Source organism: Carya illinoinensis, chromosome 1 (assembly GCF_018687715.1).
Source record: "Carya illinoinensis cultivar Pawnee chromosome 1, C.illinoinensisPawnee_v1, whole genome shotgun sequence".
Classification (NCBI taxonomy): domain Eukaryota; kingdom Viridiplantae; phylum Streptophyta; class Magnoliopsida; order Fagales; family Juglandaceae; genus Carya; species Carya illinoinensis.
This window is the reverse complement of record NC_056752.1, coordinates 35,999,558-36,016,259: the sequence shown is the minus strand read 5'-3', so window position 1 is coordinate 36,016,259 and position 16,702 is coordinate 35,999,558. Positions and strand designations below refer to the sequence as shown.

Genomic DNA, 16,702 nt, shown 5'->3' with positions numbered 1-16,702 from the left:
AACTTAGAACTTATTCTCTTAATTTTTATGTCTTTTGGAATTATTGTACTAAGTTTACAATATGTTTTAGTGCAAAATTTGAACAATTGTGATGTTTCAATAATAACTTTTAAATATAGTTTTGTTATTTTAAATTTATAATTTACTATACCTTTTATTAGTGTTTGAACGTAAAATATTCAGTTTGAACGATAATCATTCACATTTACAACCATCATTTGAACGGCCAGCATAAATGCAACGGATCACTTTTAGGGACGACATGGAGAATGTCTCCAATAATGTTTTGGGACAAAAACTGCATTTTCTGGGAGGAAATTTCATCCCAAAAAAATGCAGTCTCTTGTAGTGCAAGAACCTCCATGGAACTCATCATACACTGAAAATTTTGTGTTTTAGTGCACAAATTGATCTTTGATATGCCCAAAGGTGATATATTTGTGACCATTTGTGGAAAACACAACACATCTGAAAATAAAATCAAGCATAGCATAGGCATAATTTTCATCAATAAACTTCATTCTAGAGCCTCAAAATTGAAGGTAGTCGAATGAAAAATGCGACATCATCAAAACCAATTAAGCAATAATATGAAATGATTCATGCATACAGAACTTCCGGTTACCATGCAACTTCAATATAATATTCTAGATCAGTACTGATCTAGAGAATAAAAAGGAAGAAATAGGAATCCATAACACAATTAAGCAGCCTGCATTCATTCTACTAATGAATTATTTTTTCCTTTCTTTTGGCCGAAGCTCAATGCCATGGACAACAAGGCCAGATTTCCATTCACCAACTTCAGTCTCCCACAAGTTCATCTCTAACACGTTATTAGCTTGGCCATGATTGAAGAACTCCCCAATCTCAATCTCCATCCACCTGTCCTCTCTCACGCATGGAAGCCGTCCATCCTGCCCACGAGGCCTATGATCTCTCCATGTTATTGGTTGCAGGTAAGCATTGGTAGCTTCACCGTCAATCTCGTTTTCAATGCTAAGAGACACCTTCACAGGATGGCAAAGCCCGTACGGACGTGTCCCAATGGTGTAAATAAAGTATGCGCCATATGTTGTATTTGGGGATAAGGTTTTAGTCTCAACACTACCTTTTATCTCAAGCCAACAAACATGCAAAAGATGAGCAACCTCTGAGAATCTGCGCACATTTTATATACTCAGAATATATATGATCACCCCCATATATATATAGATCACTGACGAGAGAGAGAGAGAGAGAGAGAGAGAGAGAGAGAGAGACCTGGACTTTGGTAAATGTGGTGACTGATCAGCTGAATAAGTCCATTTCCAGTATTGTGGAGTGTCTCCCCATACTATGGATAGTTCCCTTGCACCCATCATATAACATTTTTTCCCACTCCATTTGTGTATTGCAAAAGTCTATTGAATCACTTGGCCAATCATAAAAACCACCAAAACAGAGTATGGATAGAAAAATAGAGATATTATATACATTTGGAACTTCATGAAGAAAATTAAATACATAGGGTGCGTTTAATTGGTGTGTGAAATATGATGCTGGAAAGAAATTGGTTGCTTTTTAAAAATAAAGAATAGCCATTCTATAGGAATAATCATTATTCAATATTGGGGAAAAGCCATTTCTCCAAAGATGAGAGGAATCTTTTAAAGGCCCTTTTGGATTGAAAAACACTTTCAACCCATCTCATTTCATCAATACAATTTTTTCAAATTTTCATACAAAATATAATAAAAAATTCAATTTTTTTAAATTTCAATTCGATTATTTCAGATCTAAAAAAAAAAAAATATTCTAACAATATTTTATTCAATTTTTAACTTATCTAAAACCATCTTATCTCATTTCACTATCCAAAAAATCCGTTTGAGAAATTGGAGGTACTATTATTGTAAAATTCTTAAAAACACATTTTTATAATGTTTTTAAAATATAGTGGGCCACTATTTTTCCTTCCTTAAAAAAAAAAGTAAACCTTTTTTCTCTGAAAAACTTATGGAGCTTGAATATTTTAAGAATTTCACTTTTGTCACCAAAGATAATGATAGGAATTATGAGCATTTCCATCATATTCCTAAACTTAAAGATAATGATAGGAATGAGCATTTCCATTGTGATGTAATATTAAAAAGTTGTGATGCAAACCTTATTAAAATCCCATGTCAAAATTATGCTACGAAGCCTAATTTTGCCCAATTCTTTTAATAATAAAAGCCGAGTGTGATCAAAGGTGCTATTTGTCAATTCCAATAATTATATTTGCAAATATCTCCGCCACACCATTGATATGATATGATCTGGTTTGTATAAATAATTTAAAATTAAATTTGCTTGCAAATAAAATCATGTCATGTAAGTGAGTGTGAAGTACTGTCCATTTGCCTTTCACGCCAACTTAGATATATAATTTTTCATGGGTAAATTCTAACAGTTTTGATACAAAGTGTAAACAACCGTTTTTGTAGTGTTTTTACCCAAATATCCAATTTAGCACTATATCAAAATAACAGTTTTGGTAAGTAAGATGAGAATTTTGGATTGAGATAAAAGTTTAAAATATTATTTTTGAGTATTATTATTGTTTTGAGATTTGAAAAAGTTGAATTGGAATTTGAAAAAGTTAAATTGTTTATTATATTTTGTGTGAGAATTTAGAAAAATTATAATGATGAGATGGAAATTTTGAGTTGAGATAAGAATTTTGAGTTGAGATGCATGCTTTTGCCAAACCTACCCATAGAAGTTTAGATATTCTAATTACATATTAAGAATAAAGGCAATTAATGAAGTTTAGTTATTCTAATGACATATTAAGAATAAAGGCAATTATAGAATATCTCAATGCATCACTTCTAACTATGATTCATAGGATGGACGATTACTCGTCTCAAAAAACTCTTTCGAGCTGACCAGATAAACCAATTCTAGCTTGATCATATTATCCGAATTTATGTCCCGAAGTTGAAATGGGTTTTCGACCTGAACCGACCCGATTCATTACCCCCAAATAAAAATATTTGATCACAATCAAGACAAGAAAAGACACTTTTGAATATAGTGCTAAATTATGCACAAGTATGCTGTAAGATCTAGATGTGGAACGACACAGTTTTCACAAAAATCTTTTTTTGGCTCTCGAAGACAGGAAATGGTGAAGGAATGCCAAAGACGACGCATGTATACGTAATCGAGCAAGGATGCCGCTCCGGATGGACCGGATTCCAATCTCTTTGTCTATTAGTACAAGCATTGTAGTTCTCACGTCCTCATAACTGGCCCGAGAAATGAATCAAGAAACCGATTTGTTTCTTGGGCCATTTAAATGGAAATGAACTCGATTCATTTGAGAGACGGAAAGAGTGAGGGAGGTGCGAGATAGATAAAGTAATTCGGATATCAATTTAGAGTATCGAGCAATACCCGACTTGTATCGGAACCAAATCGAAAATTTATGTTTCTGACCCGTCTTGTTTATGGTCAGGTTGGAAAATTTGGTTAGACCAAGTGGATGTAACGGTTCTCTGAAAGAACCCTGGCCCCATATAAGAAAGAAAAAATGATATTTGCAGTCATATAGTACGTAAGTACTGCATAATTCTTTTAAAAAAGTAAATAAATACGAGACATATAAAAAATTAATTTATTTAATAGTGGATTTCACTTTTTTCACATATCCAATAATTATATATGCAACTATCTAAGGATAAAAATCATCTAATCTTATAGAATTAGTTTTTTTTTTGGGGGGGGGGGGGGACCGTTTCGCAACTAATGCCTGGCCTTTCTAGGATTTATTCTCTCTTTAATGGCTGGTGGCGTAGTAGTACTACGTGCTCGAACAGTACCCGAAGGAAGAGAATCTGCATGGAAAATTACTTGTCTAGCTAACAACAAACGACCGATCTAATTCATGATGTTGCTTAATTGACCTACATACATATTAATATTTCTTCTTCAATGCTACATGTAAGGAGATTTTTTGCCTTGGGCCGCATATTAGAGGTGTGACACGACGTTAACACTACAAACATCCAATACTACATCATGTCTACAAACATGGACATGTTAATTATTAATCATTTCATGCTATATAGCTCCAGATCTCCATGTTCATGTTCATATTTTGAAGCGAAATCAATATAGAAACGAATTATGATCCTTAATTTCCTAAGTGATGAAAACAATTAGTAAATATACACATATATTAAAAGGTGCTAGCTAAGAGGTAGCGTTTTTTGCTCACCATGTTACCGTTGCTAATGAAGGTAGGATTGTCGCAAAGATGGAAATAAAGATCCTTCCTGGGCAACATATTCAAGGACGACGACGACGCTGAGGAAACTGGTGATCGAGAAATGATCTCCTGATAACCGGATGGCAGAAGCCTCTCCCACACGAGATTGGAAGCCGCAGCTGTTCTGAAGGCTCGAGAAACCAGCGACAATCTACATGCATCGCGAGGACTCGTGTTGGAAATAATGTTGGCGATGCAGTCTTCGGGCAGGATCCTTGTCATATCCGTTTGATCCATTTCTCCCTTAATTCCCAATTCTTCTCTTGCAAGTTTTCTGTGTGCTTAAACATGATAATATATCTACTGAAAATGCGAGGGCAAGATTTGAGCGGCCCTACGTGAGTAAAGACTTTCGATAATTTCAATGCAAAATATAAATATATGGGACCCAGTAATTCATAGTAAAGACTTTCAAAAGTTGCCATGTGTAAAGCATGTATACGTTGCAAGGCACACGAAATCTAGAAAGTCATGCGTATAGAATTGGACCATATCTATATGTTAAGCACAGCTTGGACGTACAATTACTACAGGTATATCTTTTTTTATTTTTTAGTTTTTTAATATTAAATTCCTACGGTGGTCTGATTGGCATAATTCTAATATTTTAAAATAAAGTTCTAGAGTTCAAAACCTCCATTCATAAATGTATAAAAACAAATATATATAATTTTTTTTCCTTTTCCTTTCTGTTTTTCCCGAGCACAAATAAAAAATTCCATTGAATACATTTTATTAATATAATTTTTTTAATTTAAATTTAAAATCTCAAAAATGTAAGATTTATACCATTTTTAGTAGTTAACGCGTCATGAATACGTATGGCTATGTTATAAGTACTATATATATATATATAAATAAAATTTTTCTTTATGCAATATATATCACTCATAAGTACTCCCTCACCACTGCGTACTACCAAAAGCAGTACCTATTGACAATAAATTATTAACAGCTCTAATATGCATAGAGTTATTTATAACAAATGAAAAATGGGTCGAGTTCCTGCTCTAATTTATTAATGGAATTTAAACTTTGCCGCCCGACTTGAAAGGATATATATATATATATATATATTTATATATATAAACAAGCAAATAGTATTTGCAAGAGATCAGGAAAAAAAAAAATAGTTGAAAGAAGTATTTTTATACGAATAAAATCAGGGCTAAAGGAACGGGAGATCATTGATTAATGCCTCTCAAGGGTGGATAAAAATAATGTGTAATTAATTTTATTTATTTTTACATTCAAAGTACCCTTTCATCATAACAAAGCTCTATATAAGGTGATGTTTGGCTAGTTAAAAGTATCCCTCCAAAATCAGAGATGATTTTCTCATTAATTAAATTAAAGATTATAGTAAAATTATATAATATTTCTTTAAAAAAGTTTGAAACATATATAAAACAAGAAACTGATGGTATGTATGCATACGAGGATCACTAATCTGATGGTAGAAACTGATTCATACATGATGGTGAAAGCTCTATAAACTGATTCCAGTCCCATGTCTTTGCTGGCCGGTAATTTGCAAAAGGATACTATTAGACTTATGAACTACTTTTAGACTTGTAGTATTCAATATGTTGGAAGACTTGGCAATATGGTTGCACACAAGTTAGCTCAACACGTTTTGCAAGTTCCTGATATGTTTGTTTGGTGGGATTTAGTCCCAAATTTCTTTTACGTATCATTTCTTTGGAATGATTATACAAATATGTAATACTTTTGTTGACGAGTAACGTGGTTGGATTTCCTATAAAAACAAAAACCAGAAATCAAATAATTAATAGAACAATAACATGAATTAAGTACTGATGACTAATTTGCTCGCCTATCAATTATACCACTGATTACTAATTAATCACTATCTGATCTGCATAGGCTTAATAGAGGTGGCATACCCTAGCTAGCTAGCTATATTTTACAAGATCGTCGGTGGTCTGGCTCATCTATAGAGATCACACGTACCTTATCTAGCTATAAATCTCACTATCCTAGCTAGAGTGGTATGTATTTTAACTAACGATCTAACTATATATATATGATCTATACGATCGATAGAGCTCATGCATGGCTAGTGTACTGGTGTATCTCTCTCTCTCTCTCTCTCTCTCTCTCTCTCTCTCTCTGTATATATATATATATATTAACACGACGAACGTTATTATATATACTAACACTACAACAAAAATGTTTTTATTTGTTTTCTTAAAAACTATCATTTTTGTCTCAAGAAATTCAATATATATTACTAGAAAATTTGATAAATACAAGGAGGCAGGAAAGAATTCATATATTGGCCGGATGTATATATCCAAATGCGGGACAGGTAGAGAGACCCTCTTGTCACCCGCCCCGCATTTCCAAACAGGAAGAGAATCCGCCAACTCATTATAAGGACATGAGAGGAGGATATGAGTGGACTATTGATCTGTCCATGACCTACGAGGTGCCGGTCAGGTAAGATGCGGATGCCTTCACTAAAATGCAAGCATATACATATTTTAGGCAGTAATAAAATAAAAATGATATTTACAGTTGTAGTTGTGTAAATATTGTGCAGTTAAAAAATTGAATTAATACGTACAGGACCTTCATAAAAAAAAATTAAATTTTTAATTATGGATCCTACACTTTTTCAAAGTGATTACATATCATTTACACACTCCACAATTGTATGTAATATTACTCATAAAATATATCAACCGGTCCCAACATTTAATTTGATATAACAATATAGGTAGTAAAAACTGAATTAATGATAAAGGAAAAATATAGTTGCAAGCATAATTGTGCACCAATATGATGTGATTGGTCAAAAAATAGATTTTATTAAAAACAGTGTTAATTTAAATTTTAAATATGAATGAATCAGTATTGATACAGATTAATACGCGACTGTATTTGTATATAACAAAACTCAATGATAAAAATCGTTACCACTTACTATACCTAAAAAGGTATAGTACTGTGGTATACCAAAAAAAAAAAAAAAAAAAAAAAATTTGGGCTTCGGCCCTTAATTGGGACACGTAACAATATAGTACTGTGGTGGTTATACCAAAGACCGGCTTATACGATATAATATTAATTTAACGGTACTGAGTATTTTTTTTTTTAATTTTTAAAATCTCATTTATATCAGAAAATTCCTAATTAATAAATAGTTTAGTTAATTACTAGCTTTTTAGTCTCTTAGAGGTACTGCTTGCAGTAATTTCCGGAGCAACAAGTCACCGGCCGGCCCCCTAACGTTTTTACCGACATGAGTTTGGAGTTCTCCAGCTTTTGAGCGACGTACGTTCACTGATGGTGGATGAATCTTTTTTTTTTTTGAAACAATACCGCAATATTTCATTTCTCAAATTCAAGTAATACAATGTTTATCAATGATCTCTAGACTCTTGTTATACAGTCTGGTACATCTTCTATCCATACTGTTTTTTCTATAAAATTTAAAGCTTTTCTAGCTGAAGTGTGTGCCACTATATTTGTTTCTCTGTAAAGAAACTGAAGAAACCAGTCAGATCTACTATGAAAGAAAAACTTTACATCATCAACTAAAGAATAAAAAACCGACAGCTCTTCTTCAATACTTTGCACTGCTTCTATAATATTCCTTCATCTTCTTCAAACATAGCCATATGTATATTAAGTTACCTGCATAACTCCAAAGCTATCCTCAATGCATAGCACTCTGCCACCACTGGGTTATCCACATTAGCTTTTTGATCACAAACAGCAACCAAAGCCCCTTCCTCCTCATCTCTAATTATGATCACAACCTTCACTTTTCCACATTCTGGTTTTTTCCACTTCGTTAAACCCCTTGTAATACTAATTGGCCCCTTCCCAACCTGTATTTGAACAAGCTGAGCTGCCTTGTACTCAATTAAGGCTTCACTTGCTGCCTTCAAAAGGCATTTGGGATGACTTTGCCTTTTTTCAAACACAAATTCATTCCTGTGCCACCGCACATTTCTTCCATTTCTTCCTGTGCCTTGAATAGGACTGCCATTTCTTCCAACTTGCTTAAGCTCAGTCTATCCATCAGCTTCTCACACAGCAGCATGAATTCATCTTCTGATCAACCCCATTTCTGAACCCAACTTCTAACCTCTGCCCATATGTCGTTGGCTGCTGGGCATTCCCATAAGACATGCATGATTGTTTCTATTTCTACATCGTAGACTGGACAACTTTTATCCTCTACTACCTTTCTTTTGAACAAATTCTCTTTTGTAGGTAACACATTATTTCCAGTTTTCCACATGAATGACTTTGCCACACTTGACACTTCAAGATTCCAAACATTTCTCCACCTATCATACTGTAAAGCCCCCCTTAAGCTATCTCCTCTGCTTTTCTTAAGTCTATCCAATTGTAAAAAATAAGTACTTCTCATCGAGAACACTCCCTTCTTAGAAGGGCCCCAAACAAGCTTATCTTGAGCCTTGCCCCTACTCAAGGGAATACTCAAAATTTATTCCACCTTTTCTTTTGAAAAGATTGCTCGAATTCTTCCTTCATTCCATTCCCCCTTGTGCTTGACAATTAATTCTTCAACTTTAGCATTTGCATGCAGAACTGAAACTGGAGATTGAATGGAAAAAGATGATGGAGAGGATAACCATTTTGAGCCCCAGATTTTTATCTTACTACCATCTCCCACTCTCCACCTTGTCCCCTTTTTAACAAGGTCCTAGGCAGACCAAATACTTCTCCACATTAAAGAGGGCAGTGAGCTAAGCGTTGCATCCATGAAACTAGTATGCCTATAATTGAAGCTCTCTTGGTCTCTAAAGCCTAAATCACTATTCCCTTTCTGTATTCCCATTTTCTCCCATTTTCTCTAATGAATGCTCTTCCCTTCCTGTTGATTTCCTCACCAGAATTTAGAAAAAAAATATATTAATCTCCTGGCATAGCCTTTTGGGTAACTTGAAAATAGATATCGTATAAGTGGGTATGGCTTATAATAGTGCATTGATCATAATTTCTTTATCAGCTTGTGATAAGAAATTATTTTTCCAACTTGTAATTTTCTGCCAAACTCTTTCTTTTAAAACTCTAAAATTATTGAACTTAGATCTTCCCACTAAAGCAGGCAGACCTAAGTGCTTCTCGTAGCTTCCACAAGCTATAGAGTTGCTAGCTTCTAAAATCACCTTCTTGTCCCCTTCCCTTGTATTGTTGCTAAAGAAGACTGATGTTTTTTCATTGTTTAGAAACTGCCTTGGGGCCTTCTCGTAGGTCTTCAAAACCTCTTGAATCTTATACCATTCTTCTATCTTAGCCCTCCCAAAAAGGATGCAATCATCTGCAAAGAGCAGATGGTTTATGCTAGTTCCTCCCTGAGCCACTTGCACCCCTTTTGTAAGCTTCTGTTTCTCATAGGAATTCAATGAAGTGCTCAAACATTCAGCACAAAGGACAAAAAGAGAGGGTGACAAAGGATCATCCTCTCTCAAATCCCTCTTAGGATAAAGAGAAAGGGTGATAAAGAGATGGTGGATGAATCTAGATCTAGAGTTTGGAGGTCCATTAATACTCCCTGCACTAGGCACATAAATGTTCTCAATAAGTACACCTTCTGACCATATATTAGTAATCTTAAGACCATAAGACCTTTTCATGATATGTATGAGAGTGAATATCCTAATTAATTACCAACTGCTAGCTTTGAGTCCTCTAATTACATACATACAGTACTGTCCTTAATTCCTGATGCCTGTGACACCTTGACTCCCACATAAGAAAATGTGAGAATCGTGGCATCGGGATGATTACAATAGGGGTCACACATTCTAAACAACAAGGGCTAAGTGTGTGTATATGAAGAAAATGTACAAGAAACATCGTAAGGGATAAATAAAAATAGCCAACTAAGTAATAGAATTTTAAATACAGAACTACCAAAATAAATATCCTTCAAAATGGTTATACAGTTATCTAGCAAATTGAGCAAAAAGCCACTGTGAAAAAACAAATCCCATGATCCAAAAGCAACCACATGTTACTCCTCTGGCGGAGCCGATCCTTCAAGCTCGACGTCCTCATTTGTATCAAAATCTACGATTTCATAAAATAGAACTATAAGGTAGGATTACCACAGTGAGATTATGAATCTCAATAAATAATCAACCAAGCAACTCAAGAGATAAAAATACATTAATGCAACCAACATGTATGCGTGCACATGATGAAACATGGATGAGGCCAAAAAGCATCATTTTATTTGAAAATGACCATTTTTCCAACACATGCTAAAAATTCCATTTAAAATACGCCATTAAATACCATCCGCTATTTTCTCAGAAAATGGCTCAAACATAAATCCATAATTTTTCTAGAAAATGGTCATCGTATCCATTTAATCATAAACTACCATTTTCTAAGAAAATGGCTCAAAGTATCCATTCATTCAGTCACTGTAGATGGGAATCACAGGCGAAACTTATCACCATCCCTGCTTATCACAATTTCTATTGTTAGCACCATAGGTGGGAATCACAGACGGGATTTACCACCAGCCCTACAGCTCATACTGTAGGCAGAATTCACAGGTGAGATTTACCACAATCTTTGCTTACTACCTTCCTACAGTTAGCACCGTAGGCGGGAATCACTGGCGAGACTTACCATTGTCCCTACTTACCACGATCCCTACAATTCATTTTTCCTTTTTTTCATTCCTTTCAATCCGTTCATTAAATATCCACCTAAAATCATTTCTTAACACAAAAGCTTAGTTTTCAAACATGACACATTAAAATACATGCAAAAAGTATATATGATGTCATGGCACGTCACACATCAAATAAAATACACCAATCACAAATTGAAGTGCATAAATCCACAAACCAACTCCACAATTAACCCATCCTCCAATCTGGCCCAAGGCTCATATCTGACAACAACTAAAATCTATAAATCCATACTCCTTGGACCCAAGGCTCGGCACAACCAATCAGATTGCATAAAACAAGTTAGTATAAAAATATATTTAAATCTCAATAAATTTTTCGAAAAATTACTTGCAACCACAAAAGGCATGAGAGGTCACTAGTGGAAGGGGAATATGTTGGTGGTGGTGCGGCAGCTAGACGATAGCGAACGGCTGCCGAAAGGGGAGAAAATCGTGGGTATTCCCATACCTCACTAGACTTCCAACCTCACCTCACACATCCATTGTAGTTGGACAATGTTTTTGAAAACATCACATACAGACTCTTCCTCCATATTGCAGATTGGACAAGAAGCACTAGACATAACCCATTTTCTTTAAAAGGCTATTTTTTGTAGGTAAGATAGCATTAAGGACTCTCCACATGAAGCTTCATGATCATGATCTGCATGCATTCTCCTTAATATCCTACACTTATCTCTATGTTAGTGATTAAAAAATTATAAACTTTATTTTAGTAGAGAGAGAACTTACTCGAAAATTCAATAAATTTTATATATGCACCTTATGACATTGGTTATGAAATTAAATAAGCGTAGCGAATGCACTACTCCTTTATAACTGCTCTGATGATGTATACTAATACATTTTATGTATAACTGCCAGATTGCTGTGAAATATCAAATATCCAACAAGTATAAGGGCTGATGCAGTCTTGTGAGGAGCTATTTTGTCAGGTGCATATTGTTATATCTGACTAGATATAATTTATAAAGGTAGAGGAGCAGCACATTTGACACATTTGAATGAATGTTAATTACATTTCCGGATTTGTCTGACTTTAGTAGTTAAGTTGTAGGTTTTGGGTTCCATTTGTCTACCCCAGCGTATAGCCCATTTCTAATTAGTATTAATTTTTTTTTCTCTGATATAATGGGTCTTGCGGGTTGCTTAGATTGGGTCTCTCAATATAGAAAGAAAGAACTACATCTCTATGACATTTGCTATATAAACCACGTAAAATTATTACTGAATACAATTTCAATAGTATTTTTTTTTTAAATTTTGTAATTGAGTATTTCTGGCGACTAAAGATCGTTGCAAATAGCTATAAACTCGTTGCAATTATTCTATTCCATCAATTTTATGTGTTGCAAATAAATTCAACTGCAACGAATAGAACAGATCGATTCAATAGATCAGGCATCATTTCCAGCGATTTCTATATCTATTACAACGATTTATATCGCTGCAATTGATTTTTCTCAACAATTTATCCCTAAACGGATCACACCATTAGCAGCGATTTTTTTAGTTCTTTGTGACAATAAAAAATTGCTAGTAATATTATTTTTTCCAACGATTTTTGGTCTATCATTGAAATTGGTTAGAAAAGACACCTTAATTTCGACAAACATGCAGCGAATTAAAAAGCGCTGAAATTGATCAAATGCAACGATTTTTACAGATTTTTGTGACAATTGTGAGCGCTAGAATATGCTTGATTTCTTGTAGCATGACTTTTTGCAACTATATATGTTCCTTGCAAAATGCCTTTCCTTTTCTATTATAGTGTAAATATATATATATATATATATATATATATATATATAGAGTAATGCTATACACCACATTATCATGTTACTTGCATTCTATTATATATGATGTGGTGCATTTCTCACCATATATATATAGACTCATAATATTAATGTTCTTGACTGCCTTGCATTGTGTTTAGCTTGGTTAATTTCTGGTGGTGTACGTACAAATTACACTACTCTCTCCTTCTGCACCTGTTTGTTAATATCACTACAAGAAATAATCATATGACATAATTTTATAATCTGCCTATAAAAAAATGGAAAACGCTGTTTAAAATCATGAAACTGCAAGCTGTGCGCGGGAGTTCATTATAATAAGGATAATGTTATCAAGATCTTATAACGCCTTTAACAAAATAAGCTAACCAACATTAATGAAATATGAGTTTTGTTACGTAGAAGTAAAGTCGCGTATTAATTTGCGTATCAATACTGATTCTTTCATATTTAAAATTTAAATTAGTATTATTTCTAATAAAATCTATTTTTTGACTAATCATATTAGATTGGTGTACATATTAATACACAATTATATTTATAACTAGATTTTTCTATGAAATTTATAGGAAAATACTCTCATTTTTACGAACGAAGAACCTACTTGATCATTATTCATAGTACTCTCTATTCATGAAGTCCGTACGTAGAAACTACATTTATTTGTACCATACAGTACATGTTTACGAAAATAAACAACCTCCCAAGAAAACAAAATCATTTCTCTTCTCTTAAATGATTTATCTTTTTTCTTTGGGCCGAAGCTCAATGCCATGGATCACAAGGCCAGACTTCCAGTTGAGGAATTCAAACTCCCCCAAGCGCATGTCGACCACTCTACTATCTTGGCCATGATTGAAGAATTCCCCCATCTCAATCTCCATCCACATGTCCTCTCTCTTGCTTGGAAATCGTCCTTCCTGACCTTCATGATCATCAGCTGTATCTATTGATTTTCTTGATAGCAAATAAGCATCGTCAAAATCACGTTCAACATCCATCTATATATCCAACAGATACCTTCACTGGCACGCCAAGCCCTTGGAAACTGTTCGCAATGGTGTAAATAAGGTATGCACCATATGTTGTGTACGGGGACAGGATTTTTGTCTGGACTCTGCCCGTTATTTCGAGCCAACACACACGCACAAGATGAGCAACTGCCGGAAATCTGCACATTTTATCCAAAAATGTAACCCCATCATTGATGATCGTAGATTGCATGCACATTCACTCATATACACACACAGATCAGAGAGAGAGAGAGAGAGAGAGAGAGAGAGAGAGAGAGAGCTCTACCTTGACTTGGGCAGTATTGGTGAGTCGCCAAGAGAAGTCCATTTCCAGTACTGGGATGTGTCTCCCCATGCTATATCTATCTGCCTTGCTCCCAGCATGTAACATTTTTTCCCACTCCATTTATGTATTGCAAAACTCTGTTGAACCACCATCCCCTTTAAAACCACTTACCAAGAACTAAACATCATCCAATAGCTACATGCTACATATTTTATATATGAGAATCTATATATTACCACTTGGCATTGGGTAAAAGAATTCATATATATGGCATCCTCTATAACTAGGCAGTGAAATATTATGCCTACCCTGTTTCCGTTGCCGATGAGGATTGGATTGTGGCAGAGGCTGAAATACAGATCTTTCTTGGACAACATATTCAGGGGTGATGTTTGTGACGATGCCGACGAAACCGATTCAGAAATGATGTGCTGATAATCGGGTGGCAGAAAGCCCTCCCACACGAGATTTGAAGCCGCAGCTGAGCTGAAGGCCGTGGAGACCAACGACAACCTGCATGCATCGGAAGGGGATGTTTTTGATATTATCTTGGCGATGCATTCTTCCGGTAGTACGCTTGTAATATCTTCCATTTCCAATCACTTTATTTTTCCTTCGTGTGCACTTGTTTATTTATAATTAGGGGCTGAATATCATGTATATATAGTATACACACACACATAAATGGGAGAAGAAATGAAAAAGCGAATCCATACAGAGAAATTACATGTCAATTTCCATGCGACTTGATACAGAGAAATTACATGGAAATTGGTCCTTGGAAATTGATATTATGACTTTCGTATAAATATAAAATCAATCCGTCAATAACACAGAAGTTTCTCATATATATATATATATTAACGTTCCAAAAGTGTTCTCCAGCACCGTACGTGTTCCGTGTAAGGCTTGAAATTTCCGTATTTCACGAGGAAGTTTCCTCGTGCGAGATCATCATGAATGACGTTGTAAGCTACACCATTATATACGTTGCTTATTAATGTGCGTGTCGTATATATAGGGTTAACGCGTACATTAATATGTGAAAAATGGAGAAAGTGTTAAATGGAAACTTCCACCTAGTGGGAAAGTCAAGATGAATTTAATGGGGCTTTGAAAGTCAAAATGAACTTTAATGGGGCTTTGTTCAAAGATGACGGTATGAGTACTGGTGTAGGTGTTATACTTAGAGATGATGTGGGAATGGTGTGATTTTTTCTTTAAGCAGAGAGGAATTAGAAAGTATCTTTGAAGTGGATTAAAGCAAAAATGAACCTAGCTTCCCAGATACTGTCTTAATTATTAAGAAAAAAATTAAAGAAATATATAATTTTATTAATAATCACTACCTTAGTCATTAAGTAAAAAAAAAAAAATTAAAAAAAAACAAACATAAAAAGAGTAGTAAATTAGTAATATAGGAGAATTGTAACCCTATCATTTTCCTAAACTGAATCCTTGGCTGCTTTGAGAGGCTTGCAAATTGGTGTTAGGTATGGGTTTTTCCAGTTTAATCTTGGATTGAGATTCATGGAATGTTGTTGAAGCCATAAAACATGGAAGGGACACTCTATCATCACATGATTCACATCGGCTCTTATTTTGGAAATAATTTGTGTTGTCAAGTTCTATCCAGATTTCGAGATATCTCATGTTGGAAGACAATTAGGAAATGAAGATGCACATATACTAGCAAGATATGCCCGATCCATTAAAAATACTCTTCAATGGTGGCATATATAGTTGCCTATATATAATTTTAAATAGAGTTTTAGTAGATGCATGGTGATATGTAATTATTTTTATCTTTGTATTGTTTTCTATCTTCTGGGTTGATAGGGGTCGTTACTCTTGTATTTTGTATTGGATGTTTATATATTGAAGAAAATGCAGTCAGTTATAAAATAAATATATATATACATATATATATATATATATGTAGTGTTAATAAATAATGATTATATATTTATCTATCTAACAATTATTAATTGACTCAATAGTATAGTAGTTGTAAATCAAACACACTGCAGTTAGTATAAAATGGTGTAATTTCTAACATTATTTATATAATTTGTGTACGCACACACATATATATAATATCTATATCTCAGGATTTAATTAATCAAAAAATTAGAAAAAAAGAATCAACAGCTAAAAAAAGGGACGTCTGATCTGAAGATTGTGATCACCTTAAACGTTGATCGAGTTAAACTGAACAGATCCACAAACGACAATTTCCGATCCATACAAGTAAGCATAGGCGCGGAAACTTCCGGCAAGTCATCATGAGCTTCCTTACGTAGCATCTACGTCGCCCAAAAACAGTGCTGCCGATGACCACTTGGACGAAGCTCAGGCCAACTTAATAAGATAATCCGTCCATTTGATAAAATCTATGTTTATTTAAGCTAAGCTTGATTCTATTTTTATATCTTTTTTACTTTTATTTTTATTTTTCATTTTTTTTATTTTTTATCCTTTTCCTAATTCACTTTTAATTTATCATTACATTTACAAGAAGTAGTCCCATTATTGCTTGATATTATAAAGTACCTAAGTTGAGATGAAAATATATGTTAGAAATTAGTATATATA

At 34.1% G+C, this 16,702-nt stretch overlaps 2 protein-coding genes across 2 annotated transcripts; both read right to left on the bottom strand.

The window, feature by feature from the left end:
• Positions 1–553: 553 nt before the first annotated feature.
• Positions 554–4,617, bottom strand: LOC122316324 (F-box protein PP2-B11-like). The gene is made up of 3 exons (XM_043132857.1): positions 4,247–4,617; positions 1,264–1,403; positions 554–1,161 (listed from the first exon to the last, which is right to left on the bottom strand). Exons 1-3 carry the CDS (start codon positions 4,532–4,534, stop codon positions 735–737), a joined length of 855 nt encoding a protein of 284 aa, XP_042988791.1. The 5' UTR covers positions 4,535–4,617; the 3' UTR covers positions 554–734.
• An 8,789-nt stretch (positions 4,618–13,406) lies between these two features.
• LOC122316317 (F-box protein At2g02240-like) lies at positions 13,407–14,900 on the bottom strand. The gene is made up of 4 exons (XM_043132849.1): positions 14,416–14,900; positions 14,108–14,244; positions 13,804–13,979; positions 13,407–13,733 (listed from the first exon to the last, which is right to left on the bottom strand). The coding sequence occupies exons 1-4, from the start codon at positions 14,698–14,700 to the stop codon at positions 13,549–13,551; spliced, it is 783 nt and encodes a 260-aa protein (XP_042988783.1). The 5' UTR covers positions 14,701–14,900; the 3' UTR covers positions 13,407–13,548.
• Between the last annotated feature and the right edge of the window lie 1,802 nt (positions 14,901–16,702).